The sequence below is a fragment of the Hypomesus nipponensis genome, chromosome 2 (assembly GCF_054491055.1).
Source record: "Hypomesus nipponensis isolate SF chromosome 2, ASM5449105v1, whole genome shotgun sequence".
Taxonomy (NCBI): Eukaryota; Metazoa; Chordata; class Actinopteri; order Osmeriformes; family Osmeridae; genus Hypomesus; species Hypomesus nipponensis.
In genome coordinates this window covers 12,407,003-12,425,457 of record NC_140362.1, presented here as the reverse complement: position 1 = coordinate 12,425,457, position 18,455 = coordinate 12,407,003, and the positions used below count along the sequence as shown (strand labels likewise).

The 18,455-nt window shown below is 42.4% G+C and overlaps 3 protein-coding genes and 1 non-coding gene across 5 annotated transcripts in view; all 4 read left to right on the top strand.

Moving 5' to 3' along the window:
• Positions 1-189: 189 nt before the first annotated feature.
• nt5c3a (5'-nucleotidase, cytosolic IIIA) lies at positions 190-9,401 on the top strand. 2 transcript variants are annotated; one of them, XM_084706509.1, is made up of 9 exons: positions 190-384; positions 6,203-6,301; positions 6,411-6,480; positions 6,602-6,648; positions 6,742-6,827; positions 6,978-7,067; positions 7,185-7,347; positions 7,586-7,786; positions 7,894-9,401. In XM_084706509.1, exons 1-9 carry the CDS (start codon positions 247-249, stop codon positions 7,993-7,995), a joined length of 996 nt encoding a protein of 331 aa, XP_084562635.1. In that variant the 5' UTR covers positions 190-246; the 3' UTR covers positions 7,996-9,401. The 2 variants fall into 2 exon arrangements, with proteins under 2 accessions (XP_084562635.1, XP_084562636.1); XM_084706510.1 differs by lacking the exon at positions 190-384 and adding an exon at positions 4,503-4,631.
• Positions 9,402-9,610: 209 nt separating this feature from the next.
• trnap-agg (transfer RNA proline (anticodon AGG)) lies at positions 9,611-9,682 on the top strand. Its single transcript has one exon. It is a non-coding gene; the product is annotated as a tRNA-Pro (tRNA).
• Positions 9,683-10,551: 869 nt separating this feature from the next.
• Positions 10,552-14,085, top strand: LOC146300835 (uncharacterized). The gene is made up of 10 exons (XM_084706506.1): positions 10,552-10,719; positions 11,296-11,372; positions 11,666-11,706; positions 11,825-11,923; positions 12,051-12,137; positions 12,222-12,272; positions 12,427-12,990; positions 13,149-13,433; positions 13,614-13,801; positions 13,932-14,085. Exons 3-10 carry the CDS (start codon positions 11,680-11,682, stop codon positions 13,984-13,986), a joined length of 1,356 nt encoding a protein of 451 aa, XP_084562632.1. The 5' UTR covers positions 10,552-10,719; positions 11,296-11,372; positions 11,666-11,679; the 3' UTR covers positions 13,987-14,085.
• A 2,703-nt stretch (positions 14,086-16,788) lies between these two features.
• The window catches only part of bbs9 (Bardet-Biedl syndrome 9), a 102,555-nt gene continuing 100,888 nt past the window's right edge, over positions 16,789-18,455 (top strand). Inside the window, exon 1 of the mRNA XM_084706496.1 lies at positions 16,789-16,912. The gene's annotated coding sequence lies outside the window, so the exon portion shown is untranslated. The remainder of the gene's footprint in view (positions 16,913-18,455) is intronic.

The window sequence follows — 18,455 nt, the reverse complement described above, 5'->3', positions numbered from 1 at the left end:
TATGGGTTGAAATCAACGACCAGTAACATGTATTGGGTTTTGTATGATTACATATCAATAATTCCTCCAATGACATTATGTTTGCCAGAAAAGAAACGATCTTGTTTCGGTTTTATTACCCCCCTGTTTTCGTCCTTATGGTATAGACAGAATGATACGACGTCAGTAAGAGGCGCCGACTGTGGGAGGGACCATGTTGACATAAGAAAAGGCTTGTTGGGACATTTGTATAGGAGCGGCACAGCCATGGACAAAACAGCCGTGGTAAAAGTCGGTGCCGCGGCCAGTGCCAGTGTATGTGCCCTATTTGGTGGAGTTGTTCTCGCCCAGTACATGTTCGCAAAGAAGAAGAGAGCAGGAAAGAAAACTAAAATCATTGAGATGGTGAGTACACTCGTGTGCTGTTGCTGCGCACAATGCGCAGTCGCAGATGTTCTTAAAAATAGCAGTGGGATTTTAGAGGTCATTAGCCGTTTATTAGGCACCAATAGATTTAGCTTCCTAACCACGACATGACAGATCATTAGTTGATCAGCAGATTCTATTGTCACGGTCTTGTTAAGCTGTTGGATAGCATGTTTTCCCAAGGTATGCAGACACCCCCTCCTGGCATTTTGTCAAACCAGTTTTCCGGGAATGTCAGTCACTCAGTTGTGTCCGCGCAGGTGCTTGTTTATCCCAATATATCACAATTAAAGAATGGTAACGCTACATATGTTTGTCCTATATCCTTAAGACTCACATTAACTTATGGAATCCTTTATTAGCTGTTGACAGAACAGAGGACGGATATACAATTATTTGTATATCACCTTAATGTCCTGTTGAATTCCCATCGCTGTCTCTCTGTCAGGTGGTTTAAGAGGCCCTTTTTAGATGCTTAGCATTCTGTTAGTACCCTGTCCTGCAATGAAGAGCCCCGGCCATGGGTTGAAGGAGAGTCCATCTGATTTTGATGAGGGTTGAACCATTGAAGAAAAACATACATTAGCTTCTGAGCTCAGCAGTTACATTCTGATGAAGTAACGCATCTGGTCCCTTTAAAACATTCTAGAATGTCAGTTTCCCTCTAACTTTAACGATGTCATTCCATATTCCGTTGTAAAAGGCACATTTCGACGTTGGGCACGTCTGTTTTCTTATTGCTCTTCTGTCATGTTCAATACAGGATTTGTCTTGTACTGAACTGCTTTGACCACTGGGTGTCAGAAGTGAACAGCTTTCTAATTCATGCTCTTTAATTTCCCCTTTTCTTAATGATAGAGAGACCCTTTTAAATTGGGCAGCATGAAATCTTTCGAGAGAGATCCACTTGCCTCAGATTTTTGTTTTGTACAACAGCTTAAGTATTCTGGGCAGTTTTACCTATTTGTAAAATACTAGTTGATGCAAATGAATGGTTTCTGCTGATAACAAATACTATGCATATTCAGATGTATCAAGCACATCGCTGAGAGTTCACATATTTTTTGGATATCTAGTTTCTTCCATGTCATTGGCTTTTGTAGTCACTAGATCAGTTTCCTGTTGCGGCCTATTAGAGCTCATCTACAGTAAAGCTGAGAGCTTTACGCTTTACACTACACTACATTTTACATTTAGCAGATGCTCTTATCCATAGCAACTTACAGTAAGTACAGGGACATTCCCCCCGAGGCAAGTAGGGTGAAGTGCCTTGCCCAAGGACACATCGTCATTTGGCACAGCCGGGAATTGAACCAGCGACCTTCTGATTACTAGCCCGAAATCCCTAACCGCTCAGCCACCTGACTCCCTAGATCCAAGGTTACCTAGTGTTGACTGGTGAGACTGTTCCACCCAGGCTCTGTGTCGATACTGTCGACTGGAGGGTATCTTGCAACCAGGATGAACCACTTCACTGAAGCCTAAAATAGTCATTGAATAGCAAATCTCCATAACACATTGACTGGAAATGTGCTGCTATATTCTGCATATATGCTCAAGCAAGAGCATAATTGATCAGGACAGTGTGGTACTTTTGTGTGGTAAGATTTAGAGAACTTATTTCAAGTTTTAACCTTTTTTTTTTTTACCAAGAAAACCCCACATTGAGATATAGCCTAATCTCTTTTTCAGTTGAGACCTGACCGACAAAGGCAACAGAGCAGGATTTAAAACATACAGTAGATAGGCCTACATGAAAAACAGAGTAATCAGTTGTTATAAGATTCAATTGTTAGAGTGGCCAGTAAAGTCATTGGGATAAACCAAGTCTAGCTCTCTGAGTTTTATGTTCGGCAGGTCGCAAAGAAGACCCAGGCCATATTGGCTTGTACTGACCATCCCCTGAAGGGGGAGTTTGACCTATTGCCATCAGAAGAAGGTATAGAGCTCCCATCCACAGAACAAAACGATTTGGGGACTCTTTTGTTTATTTAGCCTCCCAATAGCAAAACAGTCACAAATGAATGGCATGGGTTTTCAACATTAAGTGATCCTTGTACCGTATTGTACTGTATTGTGTGTTGTCTTTGTGTGGTATCAGGTATGCTGTTTATGTAGTATTTTACGATGGATTGAATGTGTTTTAATACCTGTCTGCAAACAAATTTACCCTAGTGGGATCAATAAAATTGACTTGACTTGATGTCATGGTGGAACTGACCAACAGAGAGGGGTCAACATGTTTATCACAAAGGAGTCAACTCAGGTTCCCAGAATGCCATTTCTGTTGAAGTGACAGCATCATCCTTTTGGTTTTAAACTACTAAAAGAAAACACAGACATGTAAACAAAGATGCAACCGGTTGACATTGATACTATGTCAGCTCTTGTCCTTGCGTCCTTGGGCAAAGCACTTCACCCTACTTGCCTCGGGAGAATGTCCCTGTACTTACTGGAAGTCGCTCTGGATAAGGGCGTCTGCTAAATGACTAAATGTAAATGTAAAATGGAATCGTCTTGACTTGGTTCTACAGTTAAAGACAAGGAGAGATTCCCGTGTATTAATTTAGGACCATTGTTATCTGTAGCCAAATGCTTCAAGAACCTCTAACAATGTCTCGTTGATCAAGGGTCGAAAGTTGCTTGAATAGGAATACAGAATGAAGTTAGTTAATACAGTCAACTTATAACTTTCTTTTTCAAATGTAAAAATAAGGTGGTTTCATTCTGCAGTCTCCTCTGATTCAACTTTGAGTCATGTGGTCGGGATTGGTGTCATGTTTGTCTTTTTGTTTTTTAGCTTTTGTCAAGGCAAGCCCATGGTGGGAGGGAACGTTGAGCTTGCATTTTGACAGCGGTTGGAAAATGACTGAAACCGTCTCACAGGCGCATGTCTCATTTCAGTATCTTGTTTTGGTGTCTCATTCAGGTCTGGCTTTCTGAGTTTTTCTCATTGAAAATATGCCCACTAGTTAAAGAGATTAACGCAAAGCCAACACACCCATTCTGCTTTGTGCTAACCTCGTTTGACACTGGGTGTGGAAACCTTTATGGATTTACAGTGCATAATTAGTTTCATGTCTTTGCTAATAAACAGAATAAGCACAACATTTTTCGGGTAGAGATTTTGATTGATATATAACCTGCATATAACGCCTATCATCAATCCTGTCACAACAAGAATCGTTCCAACCCCACCCACAGTTGTCTCCTTGTGGCTGAAAGTCAGCCGATTGGCCAGTCATAGGAACTGAGCATGAAAATAAGTATACTGATTGGACAGATGTGTAGCTATGGCTTTGGTAAAGTGATGGGATTGGATGGGATAATCCTTGTTAGAGAGACAGCCAAAGGGTTTATTATGTCTCAGCTAGCTTTCTGAGTTGTCTCCGTTTTGGCCTTGCGGACAGGTTAGAGAAGGATGAGGCTGGGTTTCTTAGTTGAATGTTGAACAAGGATTTAAAAGAATAGAGGTTGAACTCGAGCTGAGGCTAAACATACAGAACAAGGGAGCATTTGACTCCTGCCATGTCTATTCTAGGGTTCATTCAAGCAGGCCAAATTACAACAACAATACCATTGTTTGCCCGGCTATTGTCGGGTGAGTGGCCGGCCAATGAGAGACTGGTTACATCAATGGAGGTCTGTGTCTCCCTTCATGTAGGTTAGTCTTGTACCCAGTGACCCTTAGTAAAATAGCCACACAGCCATGTCTGCCTATTGGTGGAACACAGAGTGAATGAACCACGACCCTGTGACCCTAGACATGCAGTGTGTGTTTGAGTGTGCGTGTGTGTGTGTGTACAGAGAGGGGATCCTGTAATGTGCGGGCTCAGTATTACTGGAGAAATGAGCCCTCAGCAATGCGACCCAGTCAATAAGGCTATCTGGAGAGACGTGGTCAGTCGAGAAATTCTTGTGCCATAGCGGTCAAAGTTGAGTGGGGAGGGAGGTGAAGGGTGAAGCGAAGGGCCTGGAATATGTGTGTGTGTGTGTCTTTATGTCATCTGTAGCTGTCTGGGAGTGCATCACTACAGCCTCTGCTCAGGGAGGGAGGCGATATGTGATGGGATCTATTCCGGGTGCCGCCCCCCTGTGTCGCCATGGCTATATAAGCCCCAGTCACCCAGAGGGCTTTTTCTTCACTAGTTTTGAGGCGCAAGACAGAGTTGAGCCATTGTGCGTGTGTGTTGTGGTTGACTGTTTTGTCGTCACCAGCTGTAAAGGTCAGTTGACACCGTCATTTATATTTGAATGTTTTGGAGTTTATTGATTAAGAGCAAGGCTGTTTTTGTCATTTTTCATGTAAGGGGTCTGCTATCAGATGAGTTTGTACATTGCCTATTTTTATTATGCAGTTGAGATTTAGAGTGTTGGTGTCCTCCGACTCTAGAAACGAATAGAAGTCTCTTTTTCCTGTGTGTGTGCGTGGTGTTTGTGCGTGCTTTTCAGGGATCAAAATATTATGCAAGGCTTTACAAGCTCTCTGTGTGTGTGTTACATAAGTCAGGGGGACAGGGGAGTCTCGTGTCGTCCTATTTGTTAGAGATGTGTGTGATAGGAGACGGTGTGAGACGTGATCTGCAATAACAAAATAAAGCCTAGGCATTTGGGATCTTCATAGTAAGACGAACCTTAATCCAATCCCTCACCCCCCTCGTCTGGGTTTTGCGTCACCAGCAACCTTAAAAATACACTTGATCTCTTTACCAGGGAGAGAGTGTGTTTGGTGCGGTGCGGTTTGGAGAGGGCACGTGTAAGTGTGTAAGGGGTGATATATAAGACGGGTGTAAAGGGCAATGGATCCTCTGAGGAGACAAGGACAATGCAGAAAAAAGTGGACATGCGTGGACAAGACATGCACACACGCACGTCCACTGTATGTGAGCGTTGCTGTGTGCGTTCCTGCTCTGACATGCCATCAACACCTCTTAAAACCCAGCGCCGTATCACTGCCTCTGCCGACACAGCTCTGATTGGTCTTACCCAGCAAGTCTTACCCATGTGACCTAGGTGATTGACAATGAATATTCCACAAACGGCACCAAAAATTCTAAGATCCAAAACAAAGTTCATCGAGGTCTTTTTTTTTTCTCCTCCATTGTGTTGAAATGAACAAAACGTGAGCCAAAGACTCTCTCTCTCTCTCTTTTCCCCTCCCTACCAATTTGCAGTTTTTCTCTGTGTGAATGAGGTAGGGCTTTCTCTTTCTTGCGTTGGTTGGTTTACCTTCAAGCTGACAGACTTGCTCGGGTTTGTCTTCTTGTTATGGACACAGGATCCATTAGCAGCTGTGCTGTGTGTGAGTGTTTGTTTTCCGTGGGGAATATTCAGTCTTGAAAAAGTCCTCCACCCCCACACAGCCCCCCCCCCGCCCCCCCTCACCACACACACTGACAGTTCCTGGGTTGTCTTACTTCAGAAATGGAAAAAGGTAACATGACTGCTGTGAGAACTTGGGTCCCACATGCCAGAGACCAAGCTGAGAACCCCCTGAAAACGTCTGGACGCAAGCATCTGCTCTGCTCTTAAACAGGACAAAAGCAGGGCTTTATTCATCTAGTTCTTCCCAGTCCTTTTATTTCCTGTTTCATGTATTTGTTTTTGACCAGCAAACGTGTATCACGGTGGTTACATCAACATTTACAGGCTGTCATTATCTGCCTCCCCCTTACACTCTCTCTCTCTCTATCTCTATCTCTATCTCTATCTCTATCTCTCTCTCTCTCTCTCTCTCTCTCTCTCTCTCTCTCTCTCTCTCTCTCTCTCTCTATCTCTATCTCTATCTCTCACTCAGATGCCAGAGTTTGAGAAGAACACGGTCCACATGAGGGACCCGGAGCGAGTGGAGCAGATCATCTGTGGTCTGATTAAGGGCGGAGCCTCCAAACTACAGGTGTGTGTGTGCCAACTCGCCCTAGCAGGAAGACCCGGCCGGGATTCCCCTGCATAGTAGTCTACCTTTTTCTTCCCTTGATTTGTCTCCTCCTCGTTGTTTTGGCCAGATCATCACAGACTTTGACATGACGTTAAGCAAGTTTGCCGTCAACGGCAAACGCTGCCCGACGTGTCACAGTAAGTAAGACGGCGCCGCGAAAGGACGTGTTCCTGTCGATGACGACTTGCGGGGGTCGCGCTGCGCTGCCCGTGGCCCGACATCTGACATCTGACTTGTGTTCTTGTTCCTCCGTTGCAGACATCATTGACAACTGCAGTCTCGTCTCTGAAGAATGTCGGGAAAAGGTAGGGTTTTCGTCATTGCCGTAACGACGTGCGCTGTCCAGACGACTGACGTGCCGCCTGTTGATAGCGGCCTGTTTTGTTGTCTTGTCTTAGCTGCTGCAGCTCAAGGAGACGTATTACCCCATAGAGATCGATCCCCACCTGACAATGGAGGAGAAATATCCTTTCATGGTAGAATGGTGAGTCTATACATCTTTCTCTCCGTCATTCTCTCTTTCTTTCTGTCTTTGTTTCTGTATGTATGGGACCTACTGTATGTACACTATATGTAAAAACATTTTTTTGTCATGACTCAGGGTTTTAAACTTGTGTTTCGTATGCCCTGCCAGGTATTTCAAGTCCCACACGTTACTGGTAGAGCAGAGGTTACAGAAGGACAAACTCCCGGAGGTGGTGAGGGAGTCAGACGCCTGCTTACGGTAAATGAACTCATTCATAATGAAGACATGTTCAAATGTGTGTTTCCAGTTGAGGGTATGCAGCGGTTTCAGTGTGTGTGCGTCCTACACGTCGTGTGACGCCTGCGTCTCCCACAGGGAGGGATACGAGCAGTTCTTTGACCGCCTCCATCAGCACAACGTGCCCATGTTCATCTTCTCGGCCGGACTGGGCGACGTCCTGGAGGAGATCATCCGCCAGGCCGGGGTCTACCACCCAAACATCAAGGTGGTCTCCAACTTCATGGACTTCGATGAGAATGTGAGTCCCCCGTCCCCCCCTTCTTGCTGACCTAAGCGAAAAAACAAACGTACAAATGTTTTCTCTCTCAAGGGACATGAATGTCTTGTCCTCAGTTGAGCTGTTGTCAACAGAGGGCGCTGGGGTGTTTCAAACGCGCGCGGGGGGGGGGGGGGGGGCAACCCCGGCGAACACAACGCAGCTTTCTGTAATACCCCACAGCACTGACGGAGGGCGCTGTTTTCCCCCTCTGTCCCAGGGCGTGCTGCGGGGCTTCAAGGGGGAGGTCATCCACGTCTACAACAAGCACGACGGGGCCCTGCGCAACACGGACTACTTCAAGCAGGTGAAGGACAACTGCAACATCGTGCTGCTGGGCGACTCCCTGGGCGACCTGCACATGGCCGACGGCGTGCCCAACGTGGAGAACATCCTCAAGATCGGCTTCCTCAACGACAAGGTAGCCGTTTCCGACGAAACCCCAGTGTTTCACACCTTAGCAGCTTCTGTCTTGCACATTTACCCTCGACTCATTTGATTTTTTTTTTATGTGTTCCCTGCCTGTAGGTAGAAGAGCGACTGGAGAAATATCTGGACTCCTATGACATCGTCCTTGTAAAGGACGAGACTCTGGAAGTGCCCAACTCCATCCTTCAGAAGATTCTCTAACTCTCAATCCCCCCCCCTCCCCCCACAGCATACATCCCACTGCCCCCACATGGAACTGAAGTGGACCGCCTGACTCTAGAAGGCTACGACCAGCCCCCACCGTAGCCCCTCAATAGACTCTAGCTCCACGGTCGACCACCTTCCGCCCTCCTCGAATCCCATTCTGTGGCTACAAAGCATCTTCACAAACGCTCATTCATGGGGACAAATTGTCAGATCCTGACAGCTCACTTCGCCACGTTTTTAAAGAGACATTTATTTTCCCCCTCGGGTGTTTTTTAAGTACGCTAATCTTTGTCTTTGTGTCTGTCCATGTGTCCAACTGAACACTGTATGCATACTCCACCCCAGTATGAGAAAAAATGTGAAACCCTCTTTTATTATTTTCACGTTGTTATTACAATGTATGTCTTATATTATTTTTGATATAACGTTTGTATAAAATGTTGATCGGTTGAGCATCAGCAGATGGTGCGCTGCCAGGCAGTCCCAGCATGCTCTTGGCCATACTGTCACCATGGAGGACACCCCGCGGTCCCTCGTCTGCTAGACGGGTCCCACTGTGGTGGCACCTTTTTTTCTGGTTTCTCTCATAATATTTAACAGATTCGGAATCGTCGTGTAATATTGACGTTGGAACGTTTTAAGAAGGGAAGTGTTGGGTTGCTTATTTTCAGGGTACTCGCATGCCGGAGTGCTGCCTTTATGTGCAACCTTGTGAGAACAGCAGTGAGTTGGGCAGAAGCGATGCACTTTAACCTCTGTGTATAAGTGTTACTAATGTGGGATAGGTTTTCGTGGATGCAATTGTCATTCTTGCAGAAACTGGTTGTGTATACATTCTCAGACAGAGTTCTCAATTAAATACACATCCGGTAAGAGCACTTTACTTAATGCAGCAACTGAAAGTTGTTCTAGGTGGTGGTAAACATTGGTGAACAGACAGCAACAGTGTATGTTTTCCAGCTGTCTAGAATGCTACAATGAAAGTATACACTAGAAGATGTTCAATACATTATCACTATCATCAGGGCTTTGGGACCTGGGGAGTCAGAACCTTCTACTAGAAATAATAGACCAAGGGGTTGTTCTAGAAGGCCCTGTGTGTAATAACTATCTGGGGAAGTGAAGTACAAAAATACTATATTTCTTAGATGTTAACTCATGGCCTTTATTTTATGGCCTTAAAATATATATTGAAAAAAAAGTCACTACTTTTTGTTTCACATTTGAACACTACCTCTGGGATGTTCCCTGTGGGGGTGGAAATGTCTGAGTTCTGTCTGCACCTGTTCAGTCTTTCATGTGTCTGTGCTGCTACCACCTGCATGTTGCCTTTTATTAAATGTTTTGAATTTGTCTGAAGGGGAGAACATAGAATTATATCAATAAAACTGGCAATAATAGCTTATGACTTGTTAAATGAAACATAACAGTTTTTAAATTGACATCATTACCTAGAGTCAAGTTGAATATAAGTTGTATTTCTAAATGACACCTTTAGATGGCAGCCAAGGTCCTTTTCAACTAGTCTGCTTCAATAAAGTTTGAGAATTAGTTCAGTTCCAAACACGTGGGTTACACTACTCAATCTGTCCACATTGGTCTCAGGAGCGGCTCGTTGGTCTAGGGGTATGATTCTCGCTTAGGGTGCGAGAGGTCCCGGGTTCAAATCCCGGACGAGCCCTAATTTTGACTCAGGATTCATGGATAATTAAAATTGACAGTCGTTGCCCTGAAGTGCAATACACCCACTAATATGAGTACACTCCCCCAAATACGAGTTAAGTTCAACAAATAGGATAATTTGCTCACCTCACCCCAATACAAAGACACGCTCCCCCAAATGGGAAGCAAAACGACATTACCTCTGTCGGTATCATGAAATTGATCGTTTTGGTAAGAAAAAAAGAAAAATTAGTGTTAACAATTCAGGGAGTCATAATTGCATACTCTTTATTTTAATCTGGGACATTCTTATGCAAAAATCTTACATATGCTGTTAACGTTACAACATTAAAATAAGTAGCCCTATGTGCATTGAAGGAAGCAGGACTTTTCAGAAGAAAAAGGTAATCGAAATGCCATGAGAGTTAATGGACCAGGATAGTTGTTTGACTATCGACTTAAATACGTTTAACACGCAATTTATACTTTTAATGAATTCGGACAGCGTGCATGGTTGCCTGTCGTAGCATAGCGCATTTATATATATCAATATATTTGGGGGAACATTTTGACCAGATTTGAATATTGGGGGGGGGGGATGTGTCCCACCTATACAGACAGGAAAGATATTGCCAATTTAAGGATTGCTGCATGCATGGCTGTGTTTGGATTTCAAAAGAAATCTGCCCTACATCACGGAACGTGTGGTGCAGATGGGACAAGTAACAATTATAGCATATGTTGTGATATGTAGTGGGCATTTGTTTGCGTATTGTTTATTGGAGTCTTCTGCTACATGGTTGTGTGTAGCTAATACATTTCGAATGAGAAATATTGACATATTTATTTCATGCGTTCTATCTTAATAAAAGTATGTCCGAATGCTACACATGATGTGACGTACAAAAACGTCATAATGGTGTATATTCATACTTACATTAAACATTACAGAGCTACATCACATTTCTTCTGAACAGGTAGGTGAATAACTTGAATACTATTGTAAGCTTTCTCAGAAGATTTTCTCAGGCTATCCAGACACTTTTGTGGTTTTTGGTGAGTAATTCTTATTTACACAGTAATGTTTCCCCTATTCATTGTAATAGCCTACACGTAAAACATAATTTTATGCTAAATTTAATCCACAATTTCGTTATTCAGTTACCCTAAATATCATGGCTGTACAACTAAGAAAATGTCTTTCAGATTCAAAATTCAAATACATTGAAAGCAGTTTTGAAAATAAATCAATCAATAAAGCTTAATAATAATTGAATGGCACTGGTCGATGTTGTCAGTTTAAAGGACTGCTGGGCTGTATGGATTTCAAAATCAAATTTGTCCTACATGACGGAACGTGTAGTGCAGATGGGCCAAGAAACAATGATCGCATACTGTTGAAGTTTAGTGGGCATTTGTTTGCATTTTATTTATTGGAGTCATCTGAGCTATGATTGTGTGTATCACACATTTCTAATGAAGAATATTGACGTATATGTATATTACGGACATACGTTCTGTAGCATATAAAAGTATGTCCGAATGCTACACATGACGTACAAAAACGTCATAATGGTGTATATTCATACTTTAATGAGACATTACAAAGCTACATCACATTCTTCTGAACAGGTAGGTGAATTAACTTGAAGATCGTATTTGAAGCTTTCACAGAAGATCAGGCTATTCAGACATTGTTGTGCTTTTTGGTGAGTAATCCTTTTTTACACATTAATGTTTCCCCTATATATTGTAATCGTACACGTAAAACACAATTTAATTCTAAATGTAATCCATACTTTCGTTATGCAGTTACCGTCAATATCATCAAATACATTTAAAGCAAGTTTTGATATATAGTTTTCTTTTTGTGTACTGTTATAACTGACCACATCAGTAAAAAGAGACTCAAGCCTCAGTCCACAAATGGCCTCTAAATCAAACCTCAAAAGCATTGCAGTTACAAATGTTTAACGTTTTCTCTCTCTCAATTGCTTCAAAGCCAATCATTGTGACATGCCGAAACTAAACTCTTCCAGTCAGGTCAGCTCCTCTCTGATAACACTTTCCCATAATCATTGTTATTGGCCATAGCCTAATGCAGTGGTTTTCAGAGATTTGATTGATCAAAACTAACAATCTATCTGTGTCTCTAATGTAGGGAGGTGAACTTGATGGGACCACTATGCAGTCCAATGAAAAGGATTGGCAAAATGGGGACCATCTTTCTCTACAATCCTTTAATGATGAAGATTTTCTGGTAAGTCTTTGCATAGTAATAAGTGAAATGGATGTAACATATGATACAAGTTTGTATGAACTTAAACTTAAATGGTTAAACAGAAAACATGATCAAATACCTCTGAGTGACTGTGTCTCTAATATAGGAAGTGGAACGTGGTGGAAACACTCACCGACAGACCGTAGATGATGATGACCTCTCTCTACACTCAGTCAGCGAGACAAATTTTCTGGTCAGTTTGTGCATCAAAAGCATCAAGGTACATTACATTTTGAAGATAGACTTTGTGAACAATATGTTCCCATCTGACTCACAGTCTGATGAGGACCGTGACCACCAGGAGAATCCACTTCCGGATAAACGCCTGGTATGTGTATGTGTGTGACAAAAAGTCAATTAATTGGCCTGTTTTTCTGTTAGTGCTGAATCAGCTTTTCCACTCACCATATGGATCTTCACATTTTAACATGTTTCTCTCTGCCCTGTTCCTGCACATTGTACTTTACTTTTGGTCTCCCTAGAATCATGTTATAGATTACGAAGCCCAGGCCCATCTTTCTTCCTCTGCGAGAGCTGTGACCAAGCCTTGCGTCACTAATGACGTGCACCCCACCATGCTACACGATCAGAAGGAGCGCAACAGGCAGTTCCGTGTCGCAAGAGTGATGAAAAGGTTCCAAAAATCCCTGGTTGCCCTGGAACAGGACCTTAAGAAAACCAAGGCGGAGATCCTGAACACCAACGAGTACTTCAAAGAGATGTCTCGTGTGAAGAGCCAGGGACAAGGCCTGATGGGTGCGTCTCTAAGAAGACTCGTTTATAATGTCAGAGGGAGAAGGCTCCAGAGGATTCAGGCACAGAAGTATATGCGGGTCAGCCAAGATTTCAATGCACTGATCCAAGTGATCCAGAACGACTGCAGAGATGAAATCAATCTGTCGGGCCTGAAGGACTGGCAGAGAGAGGTTGAGAAGCTGCGCATGGCCTGCAGGGCCTGCACTGAGAGGGTCCAACCACCCGAGGTATGTAGTTCCCCACTACAGGTCCAACCCTCCCAGGAACAGAAGTCATCCATCCAACCCTTTGTAAGTAATCAATACAGAGACTGTACATATTAATTTATTCAGCTATTGTTTGATCCAAGGTATGGCATGGCACTGTTTGTTGATTATCATCCTAAAGAGCCATGGAAAGATCCCAGGTCCCACATGCCAAAAGGTGATGTCTTCTCTTGTCTCACCAGGATCTTGCTGAGACAGAGCCCACTCCTGTGGTCCCCTTCACTATCGAGGATGCCATCGAATCCCCCCCTCAGACTCCCCCTACTCCCGAGGCCCTCCTCTTGAAACAGCAGCTTCCCCGGACTTTGACTCCCCTCAACCATGTCACCGTCATAGTTGTGAGTCCTGCAAGGCCTGAGACTCTGCCTGCTGTGGGGTATTTACCCCCCCCTCGTCTGGCACCAATCCAAAACTTGAGCGCCGATGCAAAGAAGCTGCTCCAAGGAGGATTGGAAGAGCTCGAGCAAGTGAGTCATTATCATCATATGCAAATATATCATGATATTCAACGTTAAAGCATCATCCCAATTTGCACAATAATTGATGATAAATTGCAGACAAATGAGGCTGGAAAAGAACCATGATTTCATTGGTTCAAATTTCTCTGCTCAGTGATTCGTCCATGTAAGCTTATGTTCTGCTTTCAGGATGTGACAGAAGAGAAGAAGACTTGCAAAGGGGAGAAGAAGAAGTCTGGCAAAGGCAAGAAGACGACCAAAACGCATTCGTTTGTTAAAACACTGACTGTGTTGGAAGTCAGTAACAAACAGCCAGAGGAATACTCTGAAAACAAGGTGGAGGAGGAGAAAAAGAAAAAGAAGAATGTGGGAAAGAGGTGAGGACAGATAGCAGAAAGGCTAAATGGAGGGGGTGGTAGAATGTGGGTAAAGACAGCAAGACCCTCATTGTAAGGATGCGTAGTGGTATGGCAGATTGCATTTTATGTTTTTTCTTATGATTGACAGGTTTCTCCAGTGGCTGTCCAGCAAACTCGTGTGCGGCTGTTGTTCAGATGTTTGACAAACATCATGCATCCCATGCTCTCTCTCTTACTCTCTCACACACACACATACACACACATTCACTCTCTCTCTCTCTGTCTGACTCTCTCTCTCTCTCTCTGTCTGTCTGTCTCTCTCTCTCTCTCTCTCTCTCTCTCTCTCTCTCTCTCTTACTCTCTCTCACACACACACACACACACACACACACACACACACACACACACACACACACACACACACACACACACACACACACATACACACACATTCACTCTCTCTCTGTCTGACTCTCTCTCTCTCTCTCTCTGTCTGTCTCTCTCTCTCTCTCTCTCTCTCTCACACACACACACACACACACATTCACTCTCTCTCTCTTTTTCTCTTTTTCACTACACAGAGATCATAGTCATACACACTTATGACATCATAATTTTTTTCATATCACAGATGCTTGACTTAATATTGTTCTCAATAAAGTTATCATTTTGTGTTTCATTTGGTGTTGGTTTTTGATGGTTACTTGATGATTATTACTGCATTGCTTCATGTGGGCTTGCTGTAGTGGAGATGGGCTACTAGTGTTTTCTTCCGGGAGTCAGATAAAGGAAAGAATAAAAAATGAATGGTCACACAAAATCTGCACAAAAAAATTCCTGCAAATATTGATCAGTTGGAGCTAGTAACTAGCTCCACTTCTTAGAAAGCCTTCTCTGCTGGCTGTTGCACTTTCCCCTCCCTCCCCTTTCCCCATACAGTTAGTTCTTCATCTCTATGTGAGGCCTTTGAGAATGAGATGAAAGGAGACTTGGGACCTCAATAGGAAAGGGGAGCAACAAGAAAACCTAAAAACGAACATTTTTGCCTTATAGTCTTTGAATTGGAGTGCATATCAAGTGTGTTTGTGTTGGACGTGTGGGAGTATACTGGCATTAGTCACATTTCTTTAGAGGTGAAATATTAAATATTTAAACAATCTAGATGGAAATACCGAGGACAAAAGATTGTGAAGCCAGTCACTTCTTCCATGTGGTTTATGGCCCCTAAAGCTGAACTTTATATTTCAGTCTGTATTACCTGTCAATGTTTCAGAACATGTTTCGTATTCCATTCCTGTCTTCACCTTGTCATCTATCTGGTCAGGTGAAATATCACATTGAAAGACATTTCTGAGGTTGAAAGCCACATTATAACAATCAATTTGAAAATATCCATTTCACAGATGGACTGCTCTCTTTCAATTATTGAGAATGTACAGATTTTTTCAATTGTCGTAATACGAAATGACATACATTTCAGCAATTTTTAGAAATACTTTTCTATTTTGTAATTATTGACTGTTTTCTACTCTGTGGTAAATTTAAAGCAAAGGTGATTAAGGTAATTGTTTTTGTTTGTTTATTGTGTTCTGAAGAAATATATTTATATATTTTCTAAATACATAATTTCAGTTCAAGTACAGACCAAAGTTCTTCTAAATCTGACTTTAGGATAGTTTTTCTCCTACACCTTGGCCTGATACCGTTCATCCTGTCAAAACTGTTAACACTGTATATACCTAAGATCTTTCATATTCTATATAAAAAATACTATATGCGCATTGCATACATTGCATTACACTTTACTGACAATACAGTTGAATCTAATCTAAAGTTGAAACTAGTATATAACTTATTGAATTCTCTTTAAAAAAAGGCAGGAAGTTAGTTGAGCAATATCACATGACAGAATTTATGGATTGTATCTGCACTTCGGATGGGTCATAGGCACAACACGGACTGCTGCAGACAAACAGCTTAAATATTTGCTATAATATTGCATATTGTTGTATCTTGAATGATATGTATTTAATTGAAAATATTGACTATTAGTGTTGTTAACACACTATCCTTAAAATAAGACATTTTTATGGAATCTTTTTTTATTGACTCATCATACTTCATTCCTAGAACTCTTGCAAAGTAACTAAGTAACTTACCAGTGCTATTATTAAATATCAGCACTCTTGAAATGCCATTCAAATACAATAGATAATAAAAAAATGCCTACATCATCAGGATGAATGAGAAATAGCACCTCTTTAATGACATGTGTACAATTGCTTTGTTTGCAGCAACATTTTGGTTGGCCCCACCAAATCTCACTCCAAGGTTTTTTGAAAAGTTGGCAGCCCTGCAATTTTGTCGATAAAAATAAGCGCACGTGTGTGAAATGAACTTGAAAGGTGTGTGAGTGGAAAAAAACATGATAATTTGTTTGTTTTCCTCTTATGATCTTTTCATCCCCCCCCCCTCTTCCCCCACCACCAATGAATTCGGGTAATTTTGCTTTGAATGAAGTTAGTTTATGATCACAGGATTATAAACATACATCCCTGGCCTGACATGGTCAAAGGAATTTCCCAACCTTCCACACTATATTATTGTTTGAGCTACAGTCCTATTATTCACTTTTGTGAATAACCTTTTAATACAAACCCTTTTAACACGCAATATGAATGGAATAATGAATAAACATTAAAGTTTTAAATACCGTGTACACGTGCGTCAATTAAGCATTAATATAGGCCTATCTCTATCAATTAAGCATGAAAGTATTTCGTATTTTTTAAGTAAGACGCTAATGCGCCTGACCTTTTACAGCCTATTGTTTTGAAGTGGCGTAAGATATACCTCACCACCAACATAGTTCATATTTTGTTCAACTCAGACTGTCTATGGTTCAACTGCCAACTTTTACAAGAACGCATTGCATGCAGTTGAAAAACTCAATTTCCCATGAGTCTTGTGTTCATGTCCGTTCATGCGCGCCACTATATCCCACAGTTTAGCGTCACTGCTATGACAACAGTGAGATGGTTTCAAGCAAGTTGGACATAATGACACAAGAAATGTGATTTTTGTCATAGCAGCAAACCTCAAATTGCAAGCAGGCTTGTCTTCAGAGAGGTAAGTGAAACACAAATAAAACTGTTAGCTCTTTTGCCATGTTCGAGAGTTTTACTAAAATAACACAAACACGAGCAGGAATTGATAAGCAAGCCAGGTGCAGTAGCCGGCTAGCGCGCGGGGCTAATTAGCCATATACCTAAGTTACTACTACTTACCTAAAAAAAGTAGAGTTTCTTTGACACGACTATTATTTGGGCAATAAAGGATGCAATTTTTCCCAAATGTACCAAGCCAAATGCAAACCCGACGCACAGTATATAGGTATTTTGGTTCGAAGAATCAACAGAGGATGAACTTGCTAGCAGACCTTAAGTAGGCATCACTAAATACAAAGCTACTATAATAAAGATATATTGCTTCAATCATTCTTCGTGCTCAAATACTGTCTTAAAAAAACGTCGAAATACATAAGAGCGTGCTTTGTGTGTCATGTCTTCCTCTGCAGGGATTTTTCAAACAACATTAACATTCCTAATCTTGAAATGGATGAGGTAGCTGAGCAGTGAGTTTAACGTATGTGACAGCAGAACAAGATGCCTAATAATCTGCAAAGACTTAAACCATATTTTCCACCAGTTGGTAAATATTATCAAATGAACTGTAGCCTATTTACAAATGTTCCACAATCAGTAAAATATGTACATGGTCAATTAGGGCCACCATGGCTAACAATTGCTCCTGTTACTATCAGCCTTGATTTCATGTGATCCTGCAGTTTTTAATGAGTTTCATTAGCATAGGCAACATATTGTTTCCAGTCTGGAGCACCATCCTTACGAAGACCACATTAATCGTTGGGTTTATGGTCTTGATATAGATTAGGTTGTAGGTGGGTGTGGGGCAAGGGATTCTCTCTCTCTCTCTCTCTCTCTCTCTCTCTCTCTCTCTCTCTCCGTCCCTGTGTATTCGGATTAGCTGTCCATTCCACCTGCTCAGCAGTTAGCAATTAGGAAAGCTGCTTGGCCCGCACCCTGATACAATCCATAGTCATGTGACTGGTTGGATTGCCATTGGCTAGTGTGCCGGCTTGTGTGTAACACCTGCTGGGCTTGGAGAGTCATGCCAACAGCAACTCTACTTTTGAAGAATTGAGGCTCTTGCTAAGTCTTCGTGGATCTGCAGGAGTAGTCGACCTAATCATTGAAGTAGAAGGCTACTTGGTGACATAAGGGCAGTTTCACACGGCTGGAAAGATGTAGCCAGTAGACCCATTAAAATACTGAATGCCTGAGCCTGCGAATCCCCTGAGTAGCCTGTGGTGCTCTGTGATGTAACAATCCCCACGGCAGCACAATGTGTAGACTGACGCAAAGAAGAGAAACATGAACATGTAGGTTATAGGTGGATACAGTAAAAAACAAACAAACAAAAAAAACAAACGCACCGACGTGTAGCTCGAGCCTCGACGTGGTGCCTGACATAAGTCACAAACACACCCAGTATTGGTGTTCCCTGTCCTCCAACATCGAAAGCTCCGTTTTTCTTGCCTGGAAGCGAGTCCCAGCCGTGTGTGTCCAGGGAGTGCGTCATGGGTTCTGAA

Excerpts from the sequence above, each read along its gene's own strand:
- nt5c3a (XM_084706509.1), top strand. The coding sequence starts at position 247 with ATGGACAAAACAGCCGTGGTAAAAGTCGGTGCCGCGGCCAGTGCCAGT. Across the intron at positions 6,828-6,977 it reads TATCCTTTCATGGTAGAATG|GTATTTCAAGTCCCACACGT; the intron begins GTGAGTCTATAC and ends ATGCCCTGCCAG. Across the intron at positions 7,348-7,585 it reads TCATGGACTTCGATGAGAAT|GGCGTGCTGCGGGGCTTCAA; the intron begins GTGAGTCCCCCG and ends CCTCTGTCCCAG.
- LOC146300835 (XM_084706506.1), top strand. The coding sequence starts at position 11,680 with ATGCCGAAACTAAACTCTTCCAGTCAG. Across the intron at positions 12,991-13,148 it reads AGTCATCCATCCAACCCTTT|GATCTTGCTGAGACAGAGCC; the intron begins GTAAGTAATCAA and ends TTGTCTCACCAG. Across the intron at positions 13,434-13,613 it reads GATTGGAAGAGCTCGAGCAA|GATGTGACAGAAGAGAAGAA; the intron begins GTGAGTCATTAT and ends TTCTGCTTTCAG.